This window comes from Alligator mississippiensis, chromosome 3 (genome assembly GCF_030867095.1).
Source record: "Alligator mississippiensis isolate rAllMis1 chromosome 3, rAllMis1, whole genome shotgun sequence".
Taxonomy (NCBI): Eukaryota; Metazoa; Chordata; order Crocodylia; family Alligatoridae; genus Alligator; species Alligator mississippiensis.
This window is the reverse complement of record NC_081826.1, coordinates 20,365,271-20,390,037: the sequence shown is the minus strand read 5'-3', so window position 1 is coordinate 20,390,037 and position 24,767 is coordinate 20,365,271. Positions and strand designations below refer to the sequence as shown.

At 44.4% G+C, this 24,767-nt stretch overlaps 1 protein-coding gene across 2 annotated transcripts in view; it reads left to right on the top strand.

The window, feature by feature from the left end:
- FAM91A1 (family with sequence similarity 91 member A1) overlaps positions 1-24,767 on the top strand; it is a 54,286-nt gene that overhangs the window by 14,568 nt on the left and 14,951 nt on the right. For both annotated transcript variants that reach the window (XM_006274411.4, XM_019495763.2), the window contains exons 8-18: positions 1,400-1,462; positions 3,336-3,442; positions 7,403-7,441; positions 8,481-8,593; positions 10,243-10,361; positions 10,831-10,943; positions 11,507-11,593; positions 13,708-13,840; positions 20,940-21,088; positions 22,363-22,497; positions 22,791-22,904. In XM_006274411.4, the coding sequence (XP_006274473.1) occupies positions 1,400-1,462; positions 3,336-3,442; positions 7,403-7,441; positions 8,481-8,593; positions 10,243-10,361; positions 10,831-10,943; positions 11,507-11,593; positions 13,708-13,840; positions 20,940-21,088; positions 22,363-22,497; positions 22,791-22,904 (1,172 nt within the window). The remainder of the gene's footprint in view (positions 1-1,399; positions 1,463-3,335; positions 3,443-7,402; positions 7,442-8,480; positions 8,594-10,242; positions 10,362-10,830; positions 10,944-11,506; positions 11,594-13,707; positions 13,841-20,939; positions 21,089-22,362; positions 22,498-22,790; positions 22,905-24,767) is intronic.

Genomic DNA, 24,767 nt, shown 5'->3' with positions numbered 1-24,767 from the left:
GTCTAAGGTCAGAGAAACCATGAGTCAGACACAAAATATACTGGATCATCAAGGTTTGTGTTTTATTAGGTCAGAATATAGTTTGCACAGAGGTAACAGATAAGACTCTTAGGAAATTATGCTGAAACATGTTTTCTCTGGTTCTTGTCCTTCAACTTCCTACTCTAGCTTCGTCTATGTTGCACGCTTAACCTGCATGATAATATCAGGATCTGAGGCAGGTTAGGTTAGCCTGGGTGTGAGCATTCCTACTACAAAGGCCTATCCATTTTATGTCCTGTGTTTCTGTGCTTGCCTATTTGTATCTGGGGCACACTTGTGCATCTTTGTGCCAAGGTGCTGTAGGATTCTGTTACAGTCAGTTGCAGAAGAACTTGCCCATCCTGTGGGAAAGGCATTGGAGGAGTCTCAGCTTTTGAATAATTTTTAGCCTGTATACTCGCTATAAAGTGGGCAGATAACCTAGTTCTACCCCGCATCTCCAGCTGGCTGAACTAGTCCAGGTCTAAAGTACCTTGAACTATGGATTAGATTTCTTTGTGTGGGCAGTGCTGGGTGTGAAGCCTTTAACTTTTGTAAGTGTTTTGGTTAATAGTGCAATGTAGACACATGCTCCTTTTTTTTCCTGCAGTAAACATAGTTGCGTCTGTTTGATTACCCCCTCACACCCTGTTAACTTCCCAGCTCCTGTTGTCTTTGAAGTGAATGTAGACCTTTGGGTTAAATTACATTCTCTTTGTAGTGCAAGTACAAAATCTAGAGGGTTTTTTTTTTTTTTAATGTAATGTCTGGGTACTATTTTACTTGATATTCTGGTCCAGGTATAGTGGGAGAATGATGAAAAAATGTAGCCTCTAGTAGTGGTAGTGTTGGTGTTAAATTGTAACCATGATCCAGATGGTCTAGGACGTACAGAAGAGGCAAGGATTTTTTTTCTCTCTTCAGCTGCACAGTTGGGGGGAGATGAGCTTTCCAGCACAAGGTGCCCTTCTCTCAGGTCATGGATTCATAGATGTTAGCGTTGGAAGGGACCTCAAAAGATCATCGAGCCTGAACCCTGCATAGGCAGGAAAGTATGCTGGGTTCAGATGACCCCAGCCAGATGCCTATCCTGTCATCTTCCACCCGAAAACCATTTTAAGAATCTTTCTACGTGGTTTGTCCAATAAAAATAAAATATATATATTAGGCAAACTGCATAAAAAGATTCTTAATGGTTTTTGGGTGGAAGATGACCTGAGGGAAAGGTACCTTGTGCTCGAAAGCTTATCTAAAATCTCCTCCCTAACTATGCAGTTGGTGTAATAAAAGACACTATCCAAAAAAAAAAGAAACCCCCTTGCCTCTACTAGTGTCACTATTACTCTGGGTAAATCTGACATGATTTTTCTTTCTAAAGGCTTGTATAACAAAGGATTTATTTACCTTGACGTACCAATATCTGATGACAGTTGTATAGCTGGTGAGTATATATCTTAGTAATCATTCTTATGTTTTCTTGGAGATCAGTTTGTTACCTTTATGTTCCCTTGACTTGGGTGCTGCTTGTGTTTGCGTGAAAATGACTGACTTAAGCACCTCTTGTTCTTGTAATATGGCTATAACAGCTGTCTGAAAAATGTATTTCCTCATGCTAAAATTAGCCCTTTTCAACTTATATTTATGTTTGTACATATCTAAAGTCATAGTTGCTTTAAATGTACATAGACATGAAACCATTGTTTAAAGCATAATTTAAACAGATGTCATTGTTTTTGTGTCTCCAGTAAATAAGTTTAGAAGCTCAGGCAAAAACGTGTTTTGTTTTTTTTTTTTTGTTTTTTTTTGTTTTTTTTTTTTTTCTAGTTGAGGCTTGTAACACTTTTATTCATGTCTCTTGTCTGGAGCCTAGAGTGCAGTCACTTATATGTTGGAACAACTTGGTTAGCCCAGAATGTGGTTAGCCCACCGGATAAGTGATGTCACAAACAGGGTGTGGCTGATACTTGGAGACCTGATCAGGGTGGATAAAAGTTAATGATTTAAAAAAATTAAAGAATGGATTTTTTTTTTTATCAGAAGTTTTTATTTAATCGTATTTTTATATTTTTTTTGTTAAGATGCTTTAAAAAAAAATCACCCTATGTAAAGATGGTTTTAATTTCAGATACGTTAAAGCTCAAAGATATCATTATGGAATAGGAATTATAACTTCTAATTATACACTACTTGAGACAATATATTCATGTAACCTTTTTAGGAAAGTTTTTTATAAATATGTCACAACAGGCCATGGACTATATTAGGGGCCCAATCTTATGGGGTTCCCAGAGGCTCCTCTGTAGATTAGTAAAAATTAAAGAAAACCCACTCTACCCAGTGGGATTCAGTACTCAGTCTAGAAGATCCCATTTAGCATCTCTGGATACTTTGTTTCAGTTTTCAAACTGTGGATCTGTGTCTCCAGTGATAACATCTTTGTTAAAAGCAGTATATGGAGATGAGAGATAAGACTTGATTACCTTCCCATCAGCCCCGTTGTCTCTCTGCAAGTTTGTATACACAAAGTCAAGCCTTTACCCTTCTCTGAAAGTGCAGTTTCAAAAAGTTAAATGAATAGAGGATATCAAACAACAAAAAGGCACTTTTTGTTGAAAACAATGATTAAACTGAGGCTTCCCGACCAGTGATTTAAATTGATTTGATTTAAATCAGTTCCACCCTGGACCTGATTTAACTCCTACGGGTTTCATTGGAGTTAAAAGTCAAGATTTAATTTTTACAGTTCTAAGTGGATTGGGACTTGGTTACTTGAAAGCCTCTCTCTTGCTGTCCCAACTGAGCTTAGGTAAGCAAGGAACAACCTTGATATAAAAGAGTTATTGGTCAGACATTTTCTGTGAGGGCTCATCAGCTCTAGAATTCATGTCTTCCTTTTTTTGCCAAGCCCAGATGATTTATTAATAGCCATACTACAAAACCAATCTCATAGATATTTAGGGAGGCTTATTTTTACAAGTGGATGGGTTAGTGACTGTACAAGATAATATGGGGAAGTCTTACAAACATTTTTAGCTCATGTAGGGATAATGTATACATGGGAAAATAAGTTATTGGGGGAAATCATGAACTTGTGTATTGCATAGATCATTTATAGATTTGTAAGTGTGAAGTTTCGGGGAAGTGCTTAGCTTTAAAGAGGCACTAAAGAAAATGAATTAATTTAAGCTCAGAGGGAAAAGTTGTAAATCATCACATAGCATGGCCTGCAACAAAGTTTATTTGAAAGATTTTTAAAATTAATCAAGGTTTTAAGCAGTGAAAACCATAGTATTAAAAATAACTTTTATTTTCAGTCCCCCCACTGGAAGGATTTGTAATGAACAGAGTGCAAGGTGATTACTTTGAAACTCTACTGTACAAAATATTCGTTTCAATAGATGAACATACCAATGTGGCAGAGGTAAGTAATTCTTGGGTGCTTGTGCATCAGAGGATGGGGAAGTTTTGCTGGGAAGGCTTGTGCAATATTTTAAGTTCTGCTATGGTTGAAGGTATTTCTTAATTTGGGCGAGAGGTCTGAGAAGAGACTTGAAATGTTTTTTGGTAGTCTCTGAAATTTGCTAGTGGCTTAAGCTATAATTGTGACACAACTATTAATTTCCATAGTAAAACTAAGCGTTAGGAGCAGGATGAAAGAAACCACAGCAATGATATTTAGGTGTATGGTGTATATTTAATATGTAGACTATTGTCTGCTTCATTACTTTGTCTCTACTTACAGGTGGCTTTCCACTCTGAGAAGTAAGGTGTGGGGAGGGGAAGCATTGTTACCTTTCTCTTTTTTTTTTTTTTTTTTTTTTTTTGGGAGCCAAATTGTTCTTGCAACTAGATTAGTTTTGTTTTGTGAACATGCGTAACAATTATTACTTTCTTATTTTTGTCACTGACAATGAAAGAACATGGAGCAGATTTTGTAAGGGAGTCGCATCTACATGGTTACTTCATATAGTTGAACTGCACCCGAGACCAAAAAGTGCATTTTTCCTATGAGTAATTGTACACATACACATTCTCACTTGTGGGCACGTATCGTGTCCTGGACTTCGATTGGCACAGAGCACTAGGTACACCTGTCAGCAGTGCACTTGTCTAAACAGAGTGACCTCCCCTATGTCATTAAGAGGATATCAAGAGCTCTGTACTCCATATTCACAGAATTGGGTCACCTGACGCTGTTGATCTAGTCTGTAAAAGATCTATGGAGTGTGCCTGATTTAAATTCCCTTAAAGGGAAGGCTTAGCCTAGTTTCCTCTTAGATGTGTTCATGATTTGGGGGTTAAGGAGCCTTCCGTATGCATCCCCAATCCTACCCCCCTCTGGTCCCATCAGTCCTCTGCAAGGTGATTCAGCACTGGACTGTGTTAATACTTATTTTGGTGGTATGGCTAAGACCAGTTTTGGTATCTTGATCTCCTATTCCTTTTGAGCTTGAAGCAGATGTCCTCTTTGAAACGTGATCAGCTGTGCTGTGATATGTTGTTTTGTGGATGTTTTAACAGATGGTGCTGGGGTTTTTGTCCCCCAGGGTTGGTGCCTTGCCCCTTCCAGGGCTTCAGGGACCTGACCCTGGGAGAAAATGGCTCTAGGTGCCCTGCCTCAACTTGGGTTGCAGGTCTACAAGTGAGAAACCCCTGCTTGCAGATATGCTGCCATGTTGGGGCATGAGGAAATCCCTCAACAGGGTATTAAAGTGTGGAGTGGGAAGCTCCCCTCTGCTTGGACATAGAGCCCCAACCTATGGGTGATAGTGAGAAAAGTGCACCAGTGTGCCTATCAGGCTTCCTCCCCTGAGTTGGAAGCCGTGTGCAAGGAGAGGGGGGAGCTCATCGAGGAGCTCCGCACTGTGCTCTTGCAGACCTGTACTAGGAGAATGATTCCCTCATCATGGTGTGCAGGTCCAGGAGGAAGCCTCTGCACTTGCAGACCTGTGTGTGGTTGAATGATTCCCCTTGCACAGTCTGTAAAGCGTGAAACAGGGAACTCCCCCAGGGGTTCCCCCCTCTGCTTGCTTGTGGACCATGACCCTGGGAGTGGTAGCATGGTAGGCACACTCGGGCCAGTGCATTTTTTTTTCCCTCCCTGCTGGGGGATTCCTCCATGCCCTGACGTGGGTCTGCATCTGCAACTGAGGGCTTCCCTGCTAGCAAGTACATGCCCCATGTCAGGGTGGGGCATCCAGGGTCCTTTTCACCCAGGATTGGGACCCTAAGGCCAAGCGAGTTTATGCCTGGGGCAGTGGGAGATTGAGAGTTGCCAGTGGCAGCCTGCAGTCGCCTGTGAAAAGTGAACAGACATCAGCTGCAAAAAGGTGGCACAAATTATTACTGCCTTTTGGCACTGTAAAATGTAAGCACTTGTGCAACAAAAGGCTATGATGTCTGTTCACTTGACTTTCGTACCCCCATAAACATTTCCATGGGGGCACAGCGTCCATGTTTCTTTGCAGCCTTGGTGATTTCAGACCTGTGAATGTAGGGAGGAGGGAAGGCTCTCCATCTGCACCTTCTTTCCCTCCATTTTACAGCTTGGGTGCTGCATGATTATCAAAGTAAGAATGTTTCACCCAGGTCAGAGATGATTGTTTGTAGTTGAAAGGACTCGATCATGTATGCATACCTGCAAAATGGATCACATTTCCATCATTATGCCAGTCAAGAAATACTAACCTAGCAGGTCTGCCATTCCAGAGACAATAGATTACACTTTGAGTCCAGAAAGTAAAGACCTTTCCATTAGCACTGTCCATTAGCTTAATTAAGGTCCATCTATCAGCAGTCTCTGTCCCCCTCCTTGTTGAGAGAGAGCCTTTATTTTTCCCACCCAGAAGCCATCCGATTCCTCAAGGGTCTTTCTAGGGTCTCTCCCTCAATCCCTGCAGTGGATCTTGAATCTCTTCCTTGCATTGTGAGGAGAGCTTGATGTTAGGGGCTGGAAGGGACCTCTCAAGATCATCAGGTCCTGCCCCTCTGTGCTTGGGCAGGAAAGACTGTTGTGGTTAGATGACCCCAGCAAGGTAAGCTTTTTTTGAAGATATCCAGGGTAGTTTGAACCAACGGCAATGAGCTGTCTTCTACACCCGTCTGTGAAAATGGCATTCCTGGTAGCACGTAGATCAGCAAAGTGAGTGGGTGAGATCCAGGCATTCACGGCAGATTTCCACCCCCACATGTACCTTCCTTACCTTTCACCCAGATTAAAGTATTTCTGAGAACTCGTCACAGATGCCTGCCTGAATTTGTCTCAGACTTTCTCCTGGAACAGCAGGTTAGCCTGCAAATGTTCTTCCCAGAACCTCACTCCTCCCATGAAGTGGCTTTGTTGCATTCACTAGATATGAAGAGAGCACTGGCCAGTTACCTTCACAAAACTAAACTGTTCAGGAAGTCGCCTCACCCATCTGTCTGCAGCAGGGAGATCCCAGCACAGCATCAGTTCAGGGGTTATCTACATGGATCTTGGGCTGTACAAAGTTGTATTACTAGATTTGCCAGGATGGATCTGCCATCAGTAGTAAGGACGCATTCTTCCAGAGCCTAGGCTATGGTGCCATGACTGATATGGGAAGCCACCGTTGCTTTATTCATACCTTCCTGAAAAAGGATGCCAATGTATAAGTCTCTATGGCTGCACTTGGCACAGTGTCCCTCCAAATCGTTCGTTGCCTGGGGGACTCGGAGCCACCGCTGTGGAGTCCCCTACAAGTGGCAAAGTGGATGTGCACAATTACTCAAAGAAGAAAAAGAAATTACCTAGTAGCAGTTTTATACACATTTGAATCCTGACCTTTTCCCCCTTCATTCTCAGACTCCTGCATATACAACTCTGAGGGGGAACTAAGGAGCAGATAGCATACACTCTCCTTAATCCCCTCACTGTGGGGATGCGAGAAGAGGGTTAGAGTGCACTGTATGGACACTGCAAGGGTAAAACTTTTCTGTTGAAGTGCAGAGTATGAGATGCACACACCAGTGAGACTGTGTGCATATAGGCATTACATCTCCAAGAACTTCAGTTACTGATGAGTTGCTGTTTTTTGTAGACTGACGAATAAAGGTCTTCTGTAATTAAACTTGTGTATTGGACTTGTGAAATGCTTAAAATAAATAGCTGGAACAATCGTATTGGATTTCTTTTTGTACGTAGCCTTTTGAGTGTAAGTGACTGTAGCTGAAGGGATGCATGGAACATTATTCTGTTACTTCAAGAAGGGAATATTGGACTGAGGTTTCAGAATTGCTCTTTCTTTCCCTTAACCACTTGTACAGTGTTCTCTGATTTAGCAACTTGAGCTAGAAAAAGCCTGTTTAAAGAGGGGCAGTGAGTTTCGGAAATGAGTATTAACAGTTCTTTGTTTTTCAGCTTGCAAATGTCCTAGAGATTGACCTATCGCTGGTAAAGGTATGTCTGAATACTCCATTGCCCAAAGTGAAACCTTTCAGTTGTTTTTGTTTTGTTTTGCTTTTGTATGCGGCTTCATAAATGAATGTTGAAATTCTATTAAGAAAGGTAATAGTTTAAATCAATGGTCATCAAGCAGTGGATTTCGATCCACTGGTAGATCTCAGAGCCTCGTGTAGTAGATCTCGGAGTCTCTTGGAGTTGATCCAAGGCAGGGGTGGGGGCTGAGTTCCCGCGTGCATGCACGCACATGCCCTAGCGCAGCAGGTCAGTTCATGAGGGAGGGAAGGTGTGGGGGCTAGATTGAGGCCCTCACAGTGAGGAACAGTGCTGCAGGGGTAAGTTGAGTGGAGCCCCAGCCAGGTGGGGAGGTATGCCCCCAAATAATTTTTTGTCCCTCTGCCTTGAGAGACTCTAAATTCCAGTTTTGGGCACCGCAGTTCAAAAAGGATGTGGAGAAGCTTGAGAGAGTGCAGAGAAGAGCCACGTACATGATCAGAGGTCAGGAAAACACCTTACGATGACGGGATGAGAGCCATGGGGAAAAGCGCAGGCTCAGGAGGTGATCTGATGGCCACCTATAAGTTTATCAGGGGTGACCACCAGTATCTGGGGGAACGTTTGTTCACCAGAGCACCCCAAGGAATGACAGGGTCGAACGGTTATAAACTACTGCAAGACCATTTCAGGCTGGACATAAGGAAGAATTTCTTTACTGTGCAAGCCCCCAAGGTCTGGAATAACCAGCCGTTGGAGGTGGTTCAAGTACTTGCATTGAACACCTTCAAGAAAAAATTGGATGCTTATCTTGCTGGGATTCTATGACCCCAGCTGACTTCCTGCCCTTCGGGCAGGGAGCTTGACTTGATCTTCCAAGGTCCCTTCCAGCCCTAATGTCTATGAAATCTGTTGGGCAGGGTGTGGCAACGGCACATAGTAGATCTTGGATTGCTTTTCAATGCCAAAGGTGATCTCCTACTTTAAAAAAGTTGGAGACTACTGGTTTAAATTGATCTCTCTCATGCTTCTGTTTCTTCAGAATGCTGTGTCCATGTACTGTCGATTGGGTTTTGCCCACAAGAAAGGCCAAGTGATAAATCTAGATAATCTTCATCCCTCTTGGAGGAATGTTCCCTCTATAAATAGACTGAAGTAAGTATCTCATCTTGTCCCGTGAGTATTCTCAGAAGCCTGTTCTCTTGATTATGGAATAAAGAGCTGGGGGAGAGCTTCTAAATTCCAAATATAGTTTTGGTACTGTGACCTTCCTTCCTGTTGTTGGTAATAATGTAGGCAGGTAATATTTTTCTAAACTATCAAGTGATAAAAAATCGTGCATACTTTTCAGTGGTATATGTGAAGATTAATTGTGATGACCTAATCTGATTAAAAATCTACATATGTAAATAGCACTATTTGGTGTTTGGCATTTTGTTTTATGTAAACACATCCCACTTCAAAATATATGGCTGTCAATTTGTAACTACTATATTTTGAACTCACTCTTCAGGGACTTTTAAGTTATTTCCTGTGCGTGCGTAGGTGTTAACTAGACATAGCTGTTACCATACTAGTACTGCAGCAGCACCTTTTAATACTGCTGTCATTGTCCTTTGTAGATTTGTGACTGGGCATTGCAGTTCTTTATAGGCGTAGCAGTTTTTTACTGAACAGCTTGAATTTAGGAACTGAATCCTAGTCAGTGATGTGCTTCTTTGGGTTGCTGAAGATAGCTTGCATTACATGTGCCTCATGGGGGCATGTTGAGTTCGGCTTTTGGTAACTTTTATCTTTAAAAAAAAAAAAAAACTGCTTGAACTTTCTTGTAGCCACCAATTGGGCGATGCAGATTAGAACTAGTCAGAAATAACCCAGTAAAACAGGTTTTTATTTATTTTTTGTTTATAGTTTTATCATATTTTTTAAACCTGAAGGGCATTTTTGCATGTTCTGTGTGGGGGGACGGACACATAATTAGTGAGCTGGGCTAAGTAAAAGTGTCCGAGCATCACATGTATCAATGTCCCTGCACTGAAAAATGGTGACAGGGCACTTTGAACTAAAAGCTCATCAAATGAGCTCTAGTTAAAATGGCAGCAGGGCACTTTGTCAGTGCAGGAATGCTGATACACATGATGCTAGAGTCTGCTGGAGCATGTTAATTTCCGTGCTCCAGCAGACTCGATCATTCATGATTAATTGAGTTTCCAGTGTGTTGGAGCAGGCTCCCTGCACATGTATAGGAGCCCAAAGAGTTTAGTTTCAAATTACGTTGGGTCTGATCAGCCTTTGCCAAATCCAGCCAGGGTTCTTAAGTAAGGCCTGTCACAGGGCTATGGTTGCTCATAACCATGGAGACTACAGGATGCACCTCCCAGGTGGGGCTGGGACCCTAGGAGCACTTGCTCTTATTCACTGAAGTTGGTGTTACTACCACTGGAACTGACAGAAAGAGCAATGAGACCAGCAGTGTGGTTTTGGGAGTGTCTTGTTTATTTAGAAATCTTCAGACTGAAACTCAGGTTCACACATCCACAAAAAAGTAATTTGAATTTGAATGGAAAACCCTGATCTTCTAGCCAGTTCTAGTGTAGGGGAGCAGTCTGTACTTGTTCATCCTTTCCCTACATTTTGCCACTCACAAGAACGTTGTGAAACACTTGAACCAGCTGTGATAGGAGCTGCAGTGGTTTTCACCATTTGTCACTAAGTGTTGAAGGAGTACTATGGGATTAGCTGGCAGAGCTGTTTCCATGGTGTAACAGTGACAATAGATTTGGACTTTAATTCACATTTAATAGGAGTACTTTGGAGCCACAAAAGATGCTGCTTTCATGGGACAGTGGGGAAAACAGGAGTCCTATACAGGAAGCTGGGTCATCAGCTACAGATACTGACACCAACAGTCAAGATGATCCAGGTTAGCACTGATGGTGAATATAATGCAGTAGGATCAACTAGTTAATGCTTGTAGCATGTCTTGAGGTTATGAGAGATTCTCTATATTCTGGAGGTTTTTATAGCTGAGTGGGTGGGGGACAGAGAAGCTGATTATGAGAGCAATTGTTATTGGATACCCTGGGTTTCCTTTTTGATTTTTTTTTTTTTCAGTTCTCCCTGCCTTATTTCCCCCGGAGTTACTGTTTTAATCAGTCTGCATTATGAATGGTAGAAGATGTGACTAATGAAATATTAAGTTGACCACTTTTTAATTTTGGAATTAAAATGATATATAGTGGCTTAGTAACAATGAGGAAGTGTATATAATACTTAGATCTATACATATACTGAAAAAACTACACTATTTCTGTGATTTTTAAGACTTGCTTAAAGGAAATTTATTATGAAATAAAATAAACAAAATAACTTTTCTCTCTTTATTTTATTAGCTGACACAGCCAGCGTGAGCAGCTTGAGTATGTCCAGTGGACACACAAAGCGTATTGCCTTCCTGTTCGATTCAACTCTCACTGCCTTTTTGATGATGGGGAATCTTTCACCAGTATGTGAAATTGTTCTTTTATCCATGCTAAGACTAAATGTTTTATGGCATTTAGTATAATGCTGCTCTGACTATTTTAGAATTTTCTGTATTTGTTTGATCTTTTGTTTGTTTGGATGCCTTAAGTCTGTTGCTAATGTAACAAAAATGTATATGGTACAGTCGTGTCATACCCGCATTTAACTTGCGCGAATTTAACTATACACGGGGTGGGAGGGGGCGGGGCTTGAGTTTGTGGCGGTGGCGGGAGGTTTTGGCAGTGTGGTGGTGACCCAGCAGCACGCATCCATTTCCCACTCCCCGGCGCGTGCTGTGCTGTGCTGTTGGCCGCACAGCTCCAAGCACGGCTCTGTGGTGGTGGCGGGAGGTTTTGGAGGCAGAGGTAGTCACCGCTAGTCAGATTCCTGGCGATTTGACTATACGCGATTTTCACCTTACGCACTGACCTCTGACCCCTAACCCCTGTGTAAGATGCGACATGCCTGTATTAGATCGCTTGCTCTCCCCTCTTTCTTTTCCTCTGAGTTAATTGTTTTAACTTTATGTGGATTTTATTGCTACAGAACTTGAAAAGTCATGCAGTCACCATGTTTGAAGTTGGAAAATTATCAGATGAGTCTCTAGACAGTTTTCTTGTGGAACTTGAGAAGGTAACTTGCTTTGGATATAGGGTCAAAAGCTTTTTTTTTCAAAGTTTTAACCCTTTTCCTTTTTTCCCTGTTGGTATTGGAAAATGTATTTTAGCCTCTGAGGCCAAAGAGGCCAAATACATTGATTGTGACCCATCCAGACAAACTTGGCAGTGTGTTATGTGGTGCTGTGCTACCTCTTTGCAGCGTGGAGTTTGGTTTTTTTAAACCCCAGGGTATCCCGGGGTTAAAAAATACCTGCACAGAAAAAGAGTGGGGTGGTACATATGGTGGCAGCGCGTGCCTCCCAAAACTGGAGCCTGGCCAGCCGGAGCCACACACTGGCTGTCAGCCATGCTCCCAACTGTGGCAGTGCTGCAGCTTCAGTTTCCCTAGTCCCCAGGACCCCAGGTAAAGCTGCTGGGGCCAGCACAGTTGCTGGTCCTAGCTTCTCCTACCCCACCTCGAGTAACCTGCTATGCACCAGGTATGCCACTGCTACTTGTCCCAGGTGTGCCACTGCTACCAAAAGTCTGCTTTTGTCTGGATGCAGCCTTATATTTTATTTAGGAGCCCATTTTTATGGATCCCTGAGCATACTTGACCCATATAGTTTGCCCATTAGGGTAGTGTGTATTCTAGGTGTTTATGTCAGTAGCGACTTTTTTTTAGGGCCAAGTTATTGGGTATGTATTAGGAGTGCACCAATTAAAGATTTTTTGGGTCGATACCGATGGCTGACTTATTAACGAGCCATATCGGCCCGAACCAATTCAGTTGTTGATATGCAGCCTGGCAGCATGAAGAGCAGCATCTGGCTGGTAAGTCTCTTTGCGGGGGTGGGGGGAGGAGGGGGAGGCTTGGGGGTACAGATAGAGGAATTCCCCAGAATTTTCTGTAGCCCCCTGTTGCACCCCTCCCAGCGCTGCTGCTGCCTGTCTCAAACACAGGCCTGGCCCAGGCTGCTGCCGCCGAAGAGCCTGGTGCAACCCCTAGCTCTAGCCCACAGTGGCAGCCCATGCCTCCCCTGGGGGTGTACACATGAGTGGGAGCCCCTCTCCCCTCGTGCCCCTAGATGAGCTGCTCACAGCTCTGTCCTGCACCCTGTCCTGCCCAGTTGGCAGCCCCAGCTCCCCTCCTCCCTCACTGTGTGGGCCTTGATTTTCCCTTCCCTTCCCCACCAACAGACTTACCAGCTGGATGCTGCTCTCTAAGCTGCTGTGCTGGCTGTGTGCATGCTGCGCCTGCGCGCATGCATGTGGCATTTATTAGTGATTATCGGGCACATCAGCCAAAAAAAGTCGATTGCTGATAATGTCAATTTTTCTTTTATCGGTGCCAATACGATATGCACTGATGTATCGGTGAACCTCTAATGTGTACGTGCAAAAGTGTAGTCAGCCAGGGATGACATGCAAATACATTGATTGACCCATCATAATCCCTGATGGGCAAACAACCCCTGGCTGTACGTGCACACAGCTATTGACTTTTTTTGTGGTGGCAATCTGATTCAGAACTTCCTGGACCTTATGCTGGAGGCTGCAAGTGAGAAAGGAACCAGGGGGAAAAAAACCCTGGTTATGCTCTGTTCACTCTCCTGGTCAGCATCTGCCCTCTGCAATTGTATGACACATCTGACCCAATAAATGGTAGTTATTTGCTTCTCTCTGCTGAATTTGAGTCTTCATAAACAAGCATGTACTTTGTGCACACAGTGCTGAAAATGTGGCCATTAAAGATTGGAGGGTATAAACAATAAGCCTTTCAATTAGGGTAGATAAGCAGCATAAAGAAACTAAGCATGTCCTTTAAGATGGTTGTAAAGTTACACTTGCAAACTCTCTGTAATTGCTGTGGCTTTATTTGTCAACCCATTATGCTTTTGAATACAAATGACTGTTTTAGGGCTGAAGTCTGGCAGTCTCACCCAGCTGGTTATGGTTTGCTTTTGTGTGTGTATTTTGGTATTTGGCAAGCTTTGCCTGATAACTCCTTCACTGTGGTTGCTTTAAACCCCTTTGTTGGAAATTGTATCATTTAATTACAGATTAATGAGTTAATGACAATTTCAGAAGATGATTTAAAAAAAAAAGTTAAGCAATTCACTAAGCGCATTCATATCCTTTGTTTAGGTTCAAAGCACTGGTGAAGGGGAGGCACAGAGATACTTTGATCATGCACTTACCCTGAGAAACACAATTCTGTTTTTGCGGCATAATAAGGACCTAGTGCCACAAACTGCACAACTTGAACAACCAAATAACGGTACAGTGAAAATTCCTGTTGGGGAGATCTGTCCAATCTATTAAGAGTTAAGCATGTTTACTTCTTGTTTGTTCATTTTAAGCATGAAGACTTTTCCAAATTAAATTTCTGTTCAGGAAAGAATTTAGCAGCCTATTTAGCAGGGAAGCTTTTCCTGATGTGGGGCCACAGAACTTACTACTACTTGTTTTTTGGCCTTGTAACTGGCTTTTATTTTGAATGACATCTATCAGTTGCATAGCAGTGGTCTTATGTAGAAAGACTGAGTAACTTCATTACAAGACTTAAAGACAAATTGGACTGAGAGGGGGAATTGGTTCTTGACTAAACGTTGAAGAACAGTTAAGGAGTATAGTTATTCATGCAAAAATGCACTAAAGAGAAGATTTTCAAAGGCTCCAAAGAGTTGGGTACAACTCTGTTTTTAAAAAGGCATTAAATGGCTTGTTGCCCTTTTATGTCTCGGAAAATCCCACTCTTCCAAAATGTTATTCCAGGTTTATTTAACTGCAAGTAGCCATCTTCAAAATGAAATCCAGTGATTTTATTTTGCTATTGCCTTAGCTGCTTATCTTTTGGAGGAGGCTTAAATGCACAGCATCTAAATGAAAGCTAAATCATCAGACTTGTAGTCAGTATTTTCCTTTCATATGACTGATCTTGCCAGGTGTTATCTGCCATGCTAGTTATACATACGAGCTGGAAGGGCTCGGCCCCTTAAAATATTTAGTCTGTGGAAAGCTGAAGGAGTTGACTGTGGTAATTTCAGAGCCATTAGCTATCCTCTGTAATTTATGGAGATTGGGTGAGGTTCCAGATTATTGGAATGGGGCAAACATAATGCCTGTCTTTAAGAAAGGGAAAAAAGAGGAGCTGGGGAATTTAGACTGGTCAGTCTGACCTCAATGCCTGGAAAGATTTCATAGATTTCATAGACATTAGGGCTGGAAGGGACCTCAAGAGATCATTGGGTCCAGCCCCTCTGCCATAGGTGGGAAGTCAGCTGAGATCAAGTGACCCCAGCAAAAAATAAATCCAGCTGTTTTTTTTTTTTTTTGAAGGAATCCAGAGCAGGTGCTTGCACCACCTCTGGGTGGAGTTTGTTCCAGACTCTGGACACACAAATAAGTTTTTTCTAATATCCAGTCTAATTCAGCCTTCCTGGAGTTTATGGTCATTAGACCTTGTTATCCCTTGGGGAGCTCTGGTGAACAGATGTTCTCCGAGGTCCTGATGTGCCCCTCTTATGAAGTTGTAGGCTGCCACCAAGTCCCCCCTGAACCTTCTCTTCTCCAGACTGAAGAGTCGCAGGTCCCTCAGTCTCTCCTTATACGGCCTTCCCTCCAGGCCTTGGATCATATGAGTGGCTCTCCTTTGGACTCTCTCAAGCTTCTCCACATCCTTCCTGAAGTGGGGGGCCCAGTACTGGACTCAGTACTCTAGCTGCGGTCTCATCAAGCCTGAGTAAAACGGGAGGATGACTTCCCTGGTTTTGCTTGAGATGCATCAGTGGACACATGCCAGAGTTTGGTTAGCTTTGCCTGCCACCACATCACATTGGTGGCTCATATTCATCTTGTGGTCAGTCAAGACACCCAAGTCCCTTTTGGTTGTGGTGCTAGCTAGCGTAGCACCGTCGAGCCTGTAAGTATGTTGAGGATTCTTCCTACCAAGGTGCAGCACCTTGCACTTCTCTGTATTAAAAGCCATCTGGTTTTGGTCTGCTCACCTTGAGATTGTGTTCAAATGGGCCTGTATTCCCAACCCGTCCTGCGGTGTGACGGCCCTCCCCCATAGTTTGGTGTTGTCCGCGAACTTGGCCAGTTTGCATCTGACTCCCAAATCTAGATCATTGATGAAAATGTTAAAGAGTGCTGGCCCGAGTACCAAGCCCTGAGGGACTCCACTGGTAACACTGTGCCATGTTGGTTTGCTCCCTTCATCTAGTACTTTTTGGGTCCGACCCTGTAGCCAGTTGCTTAGCCATCGGACCGTATGATGATCTAGGGCCGCAGTTTCCCAGCTTAAGCATGAGGACATCATGGAGAACTAGGTCAAAGGCCTTCTTGAAGTCCAGATAAATGATGTACTTATCATTTCCCTTATCCAGGGCATAATGTTACCTGGTCATAGAAGGAGATGAGGTTGGTCAGGCAAGGCCTGCCAGTCACAAAGCCATTTTGGTTGGCATTCAGAAGCTTGCCTTCTGTTATTCTGGTGTTAATGGGTTCCTTGACAATTTTCTCCAGAATTTTTTCGGGCATGGACATCAGACTGGTTGGTCTATAGTTCTCTGGCTCATCCCTCCTCCCTTTCTTGTAGATAGGGACCATGTTGGCTCTTTTCCAGTCATCTGGGACCTTGCCTGAGCACCACAATTTTTCAAATATTCCTGCCAAGGGGATGCAGTGATGTCTGCTAGCTCTTTCAAGACCCTTGGGTGCATTCCATCTGGGCCTGCGGACTTGTGAATGTCCAGTTTCTCAAGGTGTTCCCTCACCTGATCTACATCAATTTTGGGCCAGTCACCCGCTCCCAAATTGGTTTGTGCCATTCCTGGCAGTGTGATCCTCGTGGGAGGGTGAAAAACAAATGTGAAAAAGTCATTGAGGAGATTGGCCCTTCCTTGGGCATCTGATGTCAGTTGTCCCGTTGGATCTCTCAGGGGCCCAATGCTGTCCTTGTTCTTTTTCCTACTTCCCACATATCTAAAGAAGGACTTTTTATTGTCCTTGATCCCTGTAGCAAGCCTAAGTTTGGTTTGTGCCTTCGCTTCTATTGACCACTCTCTGCAGGTGTGGGCGAGTACAGGGTAATCCTCTTTGGTAATGCTTCCTGTTTTCCTAGCTGGTGTAGGCTCCTTTTTTGAGCTTAATGAGGTTCAACAGTTCCTTATTTAGCCATAGGGGCTTCCTTGCTCGTTGACTGCATTGCTTGCGAAAAGGGGTGGCTTTGGCCTGTGCTTCAAAGATTATGTTTTTGAGTGATGACCATCATGTACTCCCTTTTCTGTGGGGGTATGGCCTCTCATTGCCTGACTGACCAGTTCTCTCAGTTTGCAGAAGTCGGCCTTCCCAAAGTTAAGGACTTCTGTTTTACTGAGGGGTTTCCCTGCTCTTCGGTGAACTAAGGCGACCAATTCATGGTTGCTGTCACCAAATTTCCCTTTGATCCACAGGTCGCTCACCAGGTCCTCCCCTTTGGCCAGGACCAGATCCAGCAATGCCTCTCCCCTAGTTGACCAATAGACCTCCTGGGTTAGGTAGAGGTCATAGATTCACGTGAGAAAACTATGTGACCTGTCAGATTTGGCTGTGCGATCATCCCAAGAGATGTCAGGGAAGTTGAAGTCTCCCATGATGATCAAGCATCAGGAGTGTGTGGCTTCGACCAGTTCCCTAACGAATTCCTGATCTAGGTTTTCCTTTTGGTGGGGGGTCTATAGTAGACTCCTACAAGTAAGTCACCTTCCCCATGTTCTCCTTTTATCGTGACCCAGAGGGTCTCAGGATGCCCTTCCTGGTTTGGAAACTCAATCTGCAGAGAGGTGAACTGATTTTTGATGTAGAGAGCAACACCCCCACCCCTCTTCCCCACACAGTCTGTCCTATATACAGTGTAACCCTCGACTGCCACCGACCGATCATAGGTGGAGTCCCACCAGGTCTCGGTAATTCCTACAAGGCCGTAGTCATTATCGCATAGGAGAAGGGCCAGTTCCTCATGCTTGTTTCCCAAGCTCTTGGCATTTATGTACATACAGTTAAGTCTGCCATGTGAAGCCCAATGCTTCCCTAAGGGGTTATGAGGGGCCTTTCCTTGGGCTGCCGCCAGGGTGGGATCTCATAGGCTGCCCAAGGTATTGGTAGTGCAGCTGACATGACCTGGGGTAAAACTGTTAGTAAACTGCCTGTCCCCCAGCAGTCTCAATTTTTAAAATCCTGTCAAGAAGGTCAGCTATTCTGGCCGAGAAGACCTGCTTCCCTTTCCAGGTGAGGTGCAGGCCATCCCTTCCCAACAGTCCTCTCTCCCTGAAGTGCGGGCTGTGGTCGAGGAAGCCAAACCCCTCGCGATGGCACCATCGCCGGAGTCGTCTATTCACCTCCCCGATGCACCTGTCCCTCCGGAGCCCATGTCCTGCGACAGGGAGGATTGAGGAGAAATCTATCTGTGCCCCCAGGTCCTAGAGCCCTGTAGTCACACACGACCCAGCCCGGACTTCTCCGTGCCGTGTAATTGGTCCCCACGTGGATGAAGAGCATGGGATGGTGGTCGGAGGGCCGGATGAGTTTGGGGATCCTCTCCATCGCGTCCCGGACATGAGCTCCAGGCAGGCAGCAGACCTCACGGGCCAGTGGGTGAGGTTGACGGATTGCTCCCTCAGTCCCCCTAAGGAGGAAATCGCCCACCACGATAACTCTGCACCTTCTAGGTGCAGGTGCTGGTGGCCCTGCGTCCTCACAGGCTGGAGCCGGCGGGATGGCTGGCTCTGTTGATGTGGGAGGTGCAAAGCGGTTGTGCAGCTCCCGGGGAGCAGTGACCCTGGTGCTGCACCTCTTTGGGCCGGAGATGACCGTCGTCCAGGCAACCTCAGGCTGGACTTCGTAGCGGTTCTTAGGTTCCGTCACTCCGTCATGAGCCATTGGATAGAGAGCCTGAAAGTAAGAGTCCAGCTCCTGCTCCGCATCCCTAATGGAGCGCAGTCGCTGGACTGTCGCTTGGAGTTCCCTAATCTGGCACTCCAGGGCATCCACCATTGAGCACACCCTACAAGGGGTGGTATCAGTGCCCCCAATCCCAGCTGCCTGCAGTCTTGCTAGGCAGTCTCCACAAGGAGCTGGGGGCTCTGTCTGAGTGGAGGCCGAGGGTCAGGGACTGCAAGGACCTCCAGGACGGGGCAGGGACTGCAGGCTCCGTCTTGGTACAGGCCAAAACCATGGGCTTCATTTGGGTGGAGATGGTACTTTCTGTGCCCACCCCAGTAGTGTCAAAGCAGGGGAGTCCAGGTGCAGTGGGGAGCCTGGAGTGTGATGTGTCCCACCTACCATGGTCTTTGTAGTAGTCTGGTTACTACTATACAGACCCTTGGCTACAGCTCAGTGCCTGGAGCCGCGGGCCCTCCTGTGCAAACTCCCATGCTAACTAGCATGCTGGGCAGACAAGCGTGCTTGTTTGCATGGCTCCCTGGGGGGGCTAAGCGAAGTAGGACCTGGGGTGGGGTGATACGCTTTGCAGCTTCTCTCAGCTGACTCCCGCAGCTGTGCTAGACCCCTCCAACCATGGGCCCCGTTCGCCTCCAGCTCTGCTGGGTCAGTTGGGGATGCTCCACGGCTGCTGGGGGTCACTGGAGGGCTTCAGGGTGCAGGGGTATGATGGGCTTACACCCGTGTGTCTCGCACTGCTCCCGGAGCCCAACATGAAACAAGGAGTCCACTGGTGAAGTACCAACCTGATTTCTTATGGTAAAGCCTCTGTGAATGAGGTGAAGAGCAGTGGATGTGGTATACCTTGACTTTTTCGCAAAGCTTTTGACACAATCTAATACAAAATTGTCATTAACAAGCTAGGAAAAAAACAGGCTAGATGAAAGTACTGTAAGGTGAATATGTAACTGGTTGGATCATCCTACATGGTGAGTAATCTCAATGGCTCAGTGTCTAGTTGGGAGGAGGTATCAAGTGGGGGTCCCCTGGGGGTCTGTCCTGGGTCGAGTATTGTTTAACATGGGGGTGGGCCATTATTTGGCCTGGAGGGCTACTTAATGAGTCTTGGTGAGCTGTTGAGGGCTGCACGCACACACGCACATGCAGGGATTGGACGAGTTGCGCTTGTGCCTCGGCAGCTGCTGGACAGAAGCAGCCCTTCCTCACGCTGCGCAAGAGCCAGAGCTACTAGGGCCTGAGTACAGCTCACCTAGGGCCTGCCACACAGCCCTGCCACAGGGCTGCTTCTCCCCAGCATCCGCTGTGGCTCCTGGGACATGCAGTTCAGTGCTGCTGGCCAGCAGAGGCCAGGGCCTAAACATAGCTTGCCCAGGGCCTGCTGTATGGTGCCGCCACCCACAGGTGGGCCACATAAAATCAGTTGGCTAGTTGAAGCTGGCCTGCAGGCCATCCTTGGTTTAACGTCTTCATTGAAGATTTGTATGATGGGATCAAATGTATGTTTTGCAAATTTTCCAGATGACACCAAGTTGGGTGTAATTGCAGATGCTCTGGAGGGCAGGGCTAGAATCCAGAATGACCTGCATAGAAATGGAAACGTGGTTTGCAATCAACCAGATGAGATTCAGCAGGGACAAGTGTAAAGACCTGCACTTAGGACAGAATAATTGCATGTACAAATACAGACTAGGGAATGACTGAGACTGCAGTACTATACAGAAGGATCTGGGGGTTACAACAGAACTATAAGGTGAATTTGAGCCAACAGTGTGCTCTTTTTTGCCAGAAGTCCAACAGTATCCTGGGTTGTATTACCAGGAGTGTCACTTGCAAATCAAGGGAAATGTTTTTTTGCTTTGTTCAGCACTGGTAAAGCCTCACCTGAAGCACTGTGTCCCGTTTTGGGCCCCACACTTCAGGAAGGATGTGGACAAATTAATGGAGAGGAACAAAAATAATTAGAGGTCTGGGAAGCATAACTTATGAAGAAAGGCTGAAAAAGCTAAGGTTATTTAGTCTGAAGAAGAACAGACTGAGGGAGGATTTGGTAATAGTTTGCAGTTACATGAAACGTGATTATACAGAGCATGGAGATTGGCTTTTCTTTGTGGCTGTAGGCAACAGTACTAGAAGCAATAGAATCGAGCTGCAGCCGGGGAAATTTAGGTTGGAGATTAAGAGGAACTTTCTGACTTTGAGGGTGGTCAAGCACTAGATCAGGCTACCAAGAAAAATGGTAGAATCTCTATCCTTAGAAGTTTTTCAGAGCAGGTTACACGGCTACTTGGCCGGGCTGGTTTAGTCAGGGACGATTCTGCCTTGAACAGGGAGCTGGACTAGATTATTTTGAGGTCCCTTGCAACCCTGCTTTTCTGAGGTCATAAAAGCTACTACTTACCTAACTGCTAATTTTTTTTTTGACCTTATTAACCTAGGTTACCCATTGGATCTCTTACGGTGCGAGAGTTTGCTTGGCTTAGATCCAGCTACTTGCAGCAGAGTGCTAAATAAAAATTATACCCTGCTTGTCTCCATGGCACCTCTTACCAATGAAATCCGACCCATCAGCAGCTGTACTCCCCAGGTGTGAACACATTTCAAAGATAGTCTATTGCATTTTGCTTTTAAACCTTTTAATATTAAAGAAGCTATACCTGGATCTTCTTAATTGAACATAGCTTCACTGGGACATTTGATTCCAATTATTTGCATGTATGACAATATTCTAGCTCATAAAAATCAGAGTTCATTGAATTTATAATATGTATGTTCATCATTAAGGTCAACTTTATTTAATACCTTCAGAGTAATGAACTCTCTAATTAAAGAAATGCAGTGACAGATGTTCAAATAACAAAATTTGTGTTTTAAATTCCTATTCTCAATAGGATTTCTTTGGCAATGGCCTTATCTTTTCTCTGTGTAAATACCAGGAAATAAAATAAATTGTTTTACTTTGGCAGAATGCAGAGTACTTTAGGATTATGTCCACCACATCTGCATGCTGTTCAACATGAATAAAAAGAGTACTTAATTAAAAGCACAATGGCATGATAAAGCTCTTTAATTTTGTTTTCTACAATAGCATTGTTTCTTCCTGGGATAAAAATCCGTTTTAATTTCATACCAAATATCTCAGAAGGAACTTGATGATAAAGGCGTGGTGATTCCTTCTCACGGCAGATAATTATAGATATTGAATATCTAGCCTGAAGAAATCCTAGAAAATTAAAGCACTAACCCTGCAGCATTTGAAGTGAATGGAATTTTATCATTTATTTCAGTAGTCAGGATCACCTAATTGCTGCAAATGCTTACATTTTGTATGCTATTCTTTCCCAAACCCTTGGGTGTGCCCCTTTAGGATTTAAGAAGGACTATTCAAAGGTTATATGGCTTTTGGTAGCAGTGTGCAGACTAGTTCTGTAGGAGGTTCAACAAATCCAGTATTTTAAGCAAATGTGTCTTTCCAGTTTTTTGCTGTACCCAGGGGACCAGCCAGACTTGAAGATTTGAGCTTGGGTTTGCCATGTGATAGTGAAATGATGTTGCTGCTGCTGGTAATCTGTTAGCAGGGAACGCTGTTATGGTGTACCAAACAGTAGAGAAATGGCTACTGCAGATTATGCCTTTCGTTCAGGCTAAAGTAGCCCATACAGAGAGCTGTATGCTGCCATAGCTAGGCTCTCTGGGGTAGCTGGACTTTTTTACAGTCAAACCAACTGGCTTATCTTTGCACTTGACTGCAGTGTGAGACCTATCTGAGACCTATCAGACTTCTTAACTGTAGCTGTACACTTAATAGCTGCAATTTAAGTGATACTTTTCTGTCATACCTTTTGGGTAATCTTTCCCCAGCATATTGGACCAGCTATACCAGAAATTAGCTCAGTCTGGTTCAAATTGTATATTTACCATATTACCGGACAAGGACCACCATCTATGTTGCTATCTAAAGGAACAAGGCTTCGAAAGCTTCCCGATATTTTTCAGGTATGTTATCTTTCCTCCTCTTCCTCCCCCCATTTAAAATGGAATCTGAATTTTCTTCAGATGTATCCTGTACAAGCTAGCATCTAAGATCTTTGAGTTTGGGGATTTTCTGTCTCTATCAAAGTGGGGGGGAGTATGAGCACAAGTAGTGATACAATACACCACTAGAGAACTGTACTTACTGCCAGTAATATCTTGTAAAATTCATGAATAACCTAATTTATATATGTTACTTGTATAAACATGGCTAATGAATTACTGCTGTAAATAGCTCATTAACTTCTGTTTTGTAGGGTTATGATCGCCTATTAATAACATCGTGGGGTCACGACCCAGGAATAGTTCCAACTTCAAATGTGCTCGCAATGTTGAATGATGCATTGACACATTCTGCTGTGCTAATTCAGGTATAAAATGTTCTTTGTGAATAATAAAATAACTCCAACTCTGTTGTATAATCTGTGCTGCTCTATCAGACTAATTTTAAAAACCTCCCTAAGTTTGTCACTTATACACAGTCATAAGGATTCAAACATAATCTGCGTAGCAGGGGTGTCAGACACACAGCCTGCAGATGTGGGGCATCTGGCGCATTGGGGTTTTTGCAGCGCAGACGACACACCTCCAAATGCAGCACATGGTGTTGAAAATTTTCCCATGTGGTGTGGTGAGTGGTGACCTTTAACCCTCTGCCCCACAGTGGCCAGACTGTGCGTGTCAACAGGGGCAACACCAGGGTGGGTAAATGCTGCCACCACTTGCCCTGCCACAAAATTTTTGGGTTAAAATCCTTGCTGGGGATGCAGTTCTGCAGTTACATTAATCCCTGTGGCTACCAGTACCACTATTAGCAGGGCCAGCACCCAGAGGGTTAACATTGCTGCTACTCACCCCACCACTGGAGCAGTGAGAAGTCTCACTGTCCAGATCCAGCCCATGAAGCCAAATGAGTTTGACATGCTTGCTGTTCAATAAAATACAGCCAGAACTTATGTGATCAAAAAATTACCCTACTTGTGGATGTCGATGTCACATTTTTCAAAGGTTGGTGTTTACTGAAAACTCGTGTGTGTGTATATTTTTTTTTTTTTTAATTTTTCCAAATACCTTAGTTTTAGCACAATTTTTATGCTAAGGTGTTCATGCTCAGTGCATCTTCTTGTCCACTAACTTTCAAGCTAAATGTATACTGAACTCCTTTTTAAGACTTACTCTATTTGTATTAGCTCCTGAAAGGGAAGATAAACTCAAGCAACTTAAAAGCTTTTAGTGATATAGATTTGCTGAAGTATATAAAATAAGGCTGTTAGCACATCCAGAGAAGCACGTGAAAAAGAGTACTGAATTAAAGATCTCGGATGCATCCAACTTGAGGCCCTATAGAAGGGAGTTGCAACAGTTACAGTGAGAATGGGGGGACAGATTTCAGCATGAGGGGCTGAGTGTGTGATGCATTTAAGCTGTGTTACGAAGTAGTGGGAATCGCAGATCTAGGAGAAGACCATTTCAAAGAGAAGGATACCACTAGGGTTGAAGGCCACAGAAGAATCATAGAAAATTAGGGTTGGAAGGGACCTCAGGAGGTCATCTAGTCCCACCCCCTGCTCAAAGCAGGACCAGCCCCAACTAAATTGTTCCAGCCAGAACTTTGTCAAGACGGGCCTTAAAAACCTCCAAGGATGGAGATTCCACCACCTCTCTGGGTAACCTGTTCCAGTGCTTCACCACCCTCCTAATGAGAGGTTTTTCCTAATATCTAAAGTAAACTTCCCTTGCTGCAACTTGAACCCATTGCTCCTTGTTCTGTCATCTGTCACCACTGAGAACAGTCCAGCTCCATCCTCTTTGGAACGCCCCTCAGGTAGTTGAAGGCAGCTATTGAATCTTCCCTCAGTCTTCTTTTCTGCAGACTAAATAAGCCCAGCTCCCTCAGCCTCTGTTCAGAAGTCATGTGCCCCAGCCTCCAAACCATTTTTGTTGCCCTCTGCTGGACTCTTTTCAACCTGTCTGTATCTTTTTAGTAGTGGGGGCCCCAAAACTAGACAGTACTCCAGATGAGGCCTCACCATTGCATAATAGAGGGGAAGAATTACTTCCCTCTATCTGCTGACAACTCTCCTAATGTAGCCCAGTATGCCATTAGCTTTCTTGGCAACAAGGGCACACTGTTGTCTCATATTCAGCTTATTCACTGTAAACCCCAGGTGCTTTTCTGCAGAGCTGCTACTTAAGACAGTTGGTCCCCAGCCTGTACCGGTGCATGGTATTGT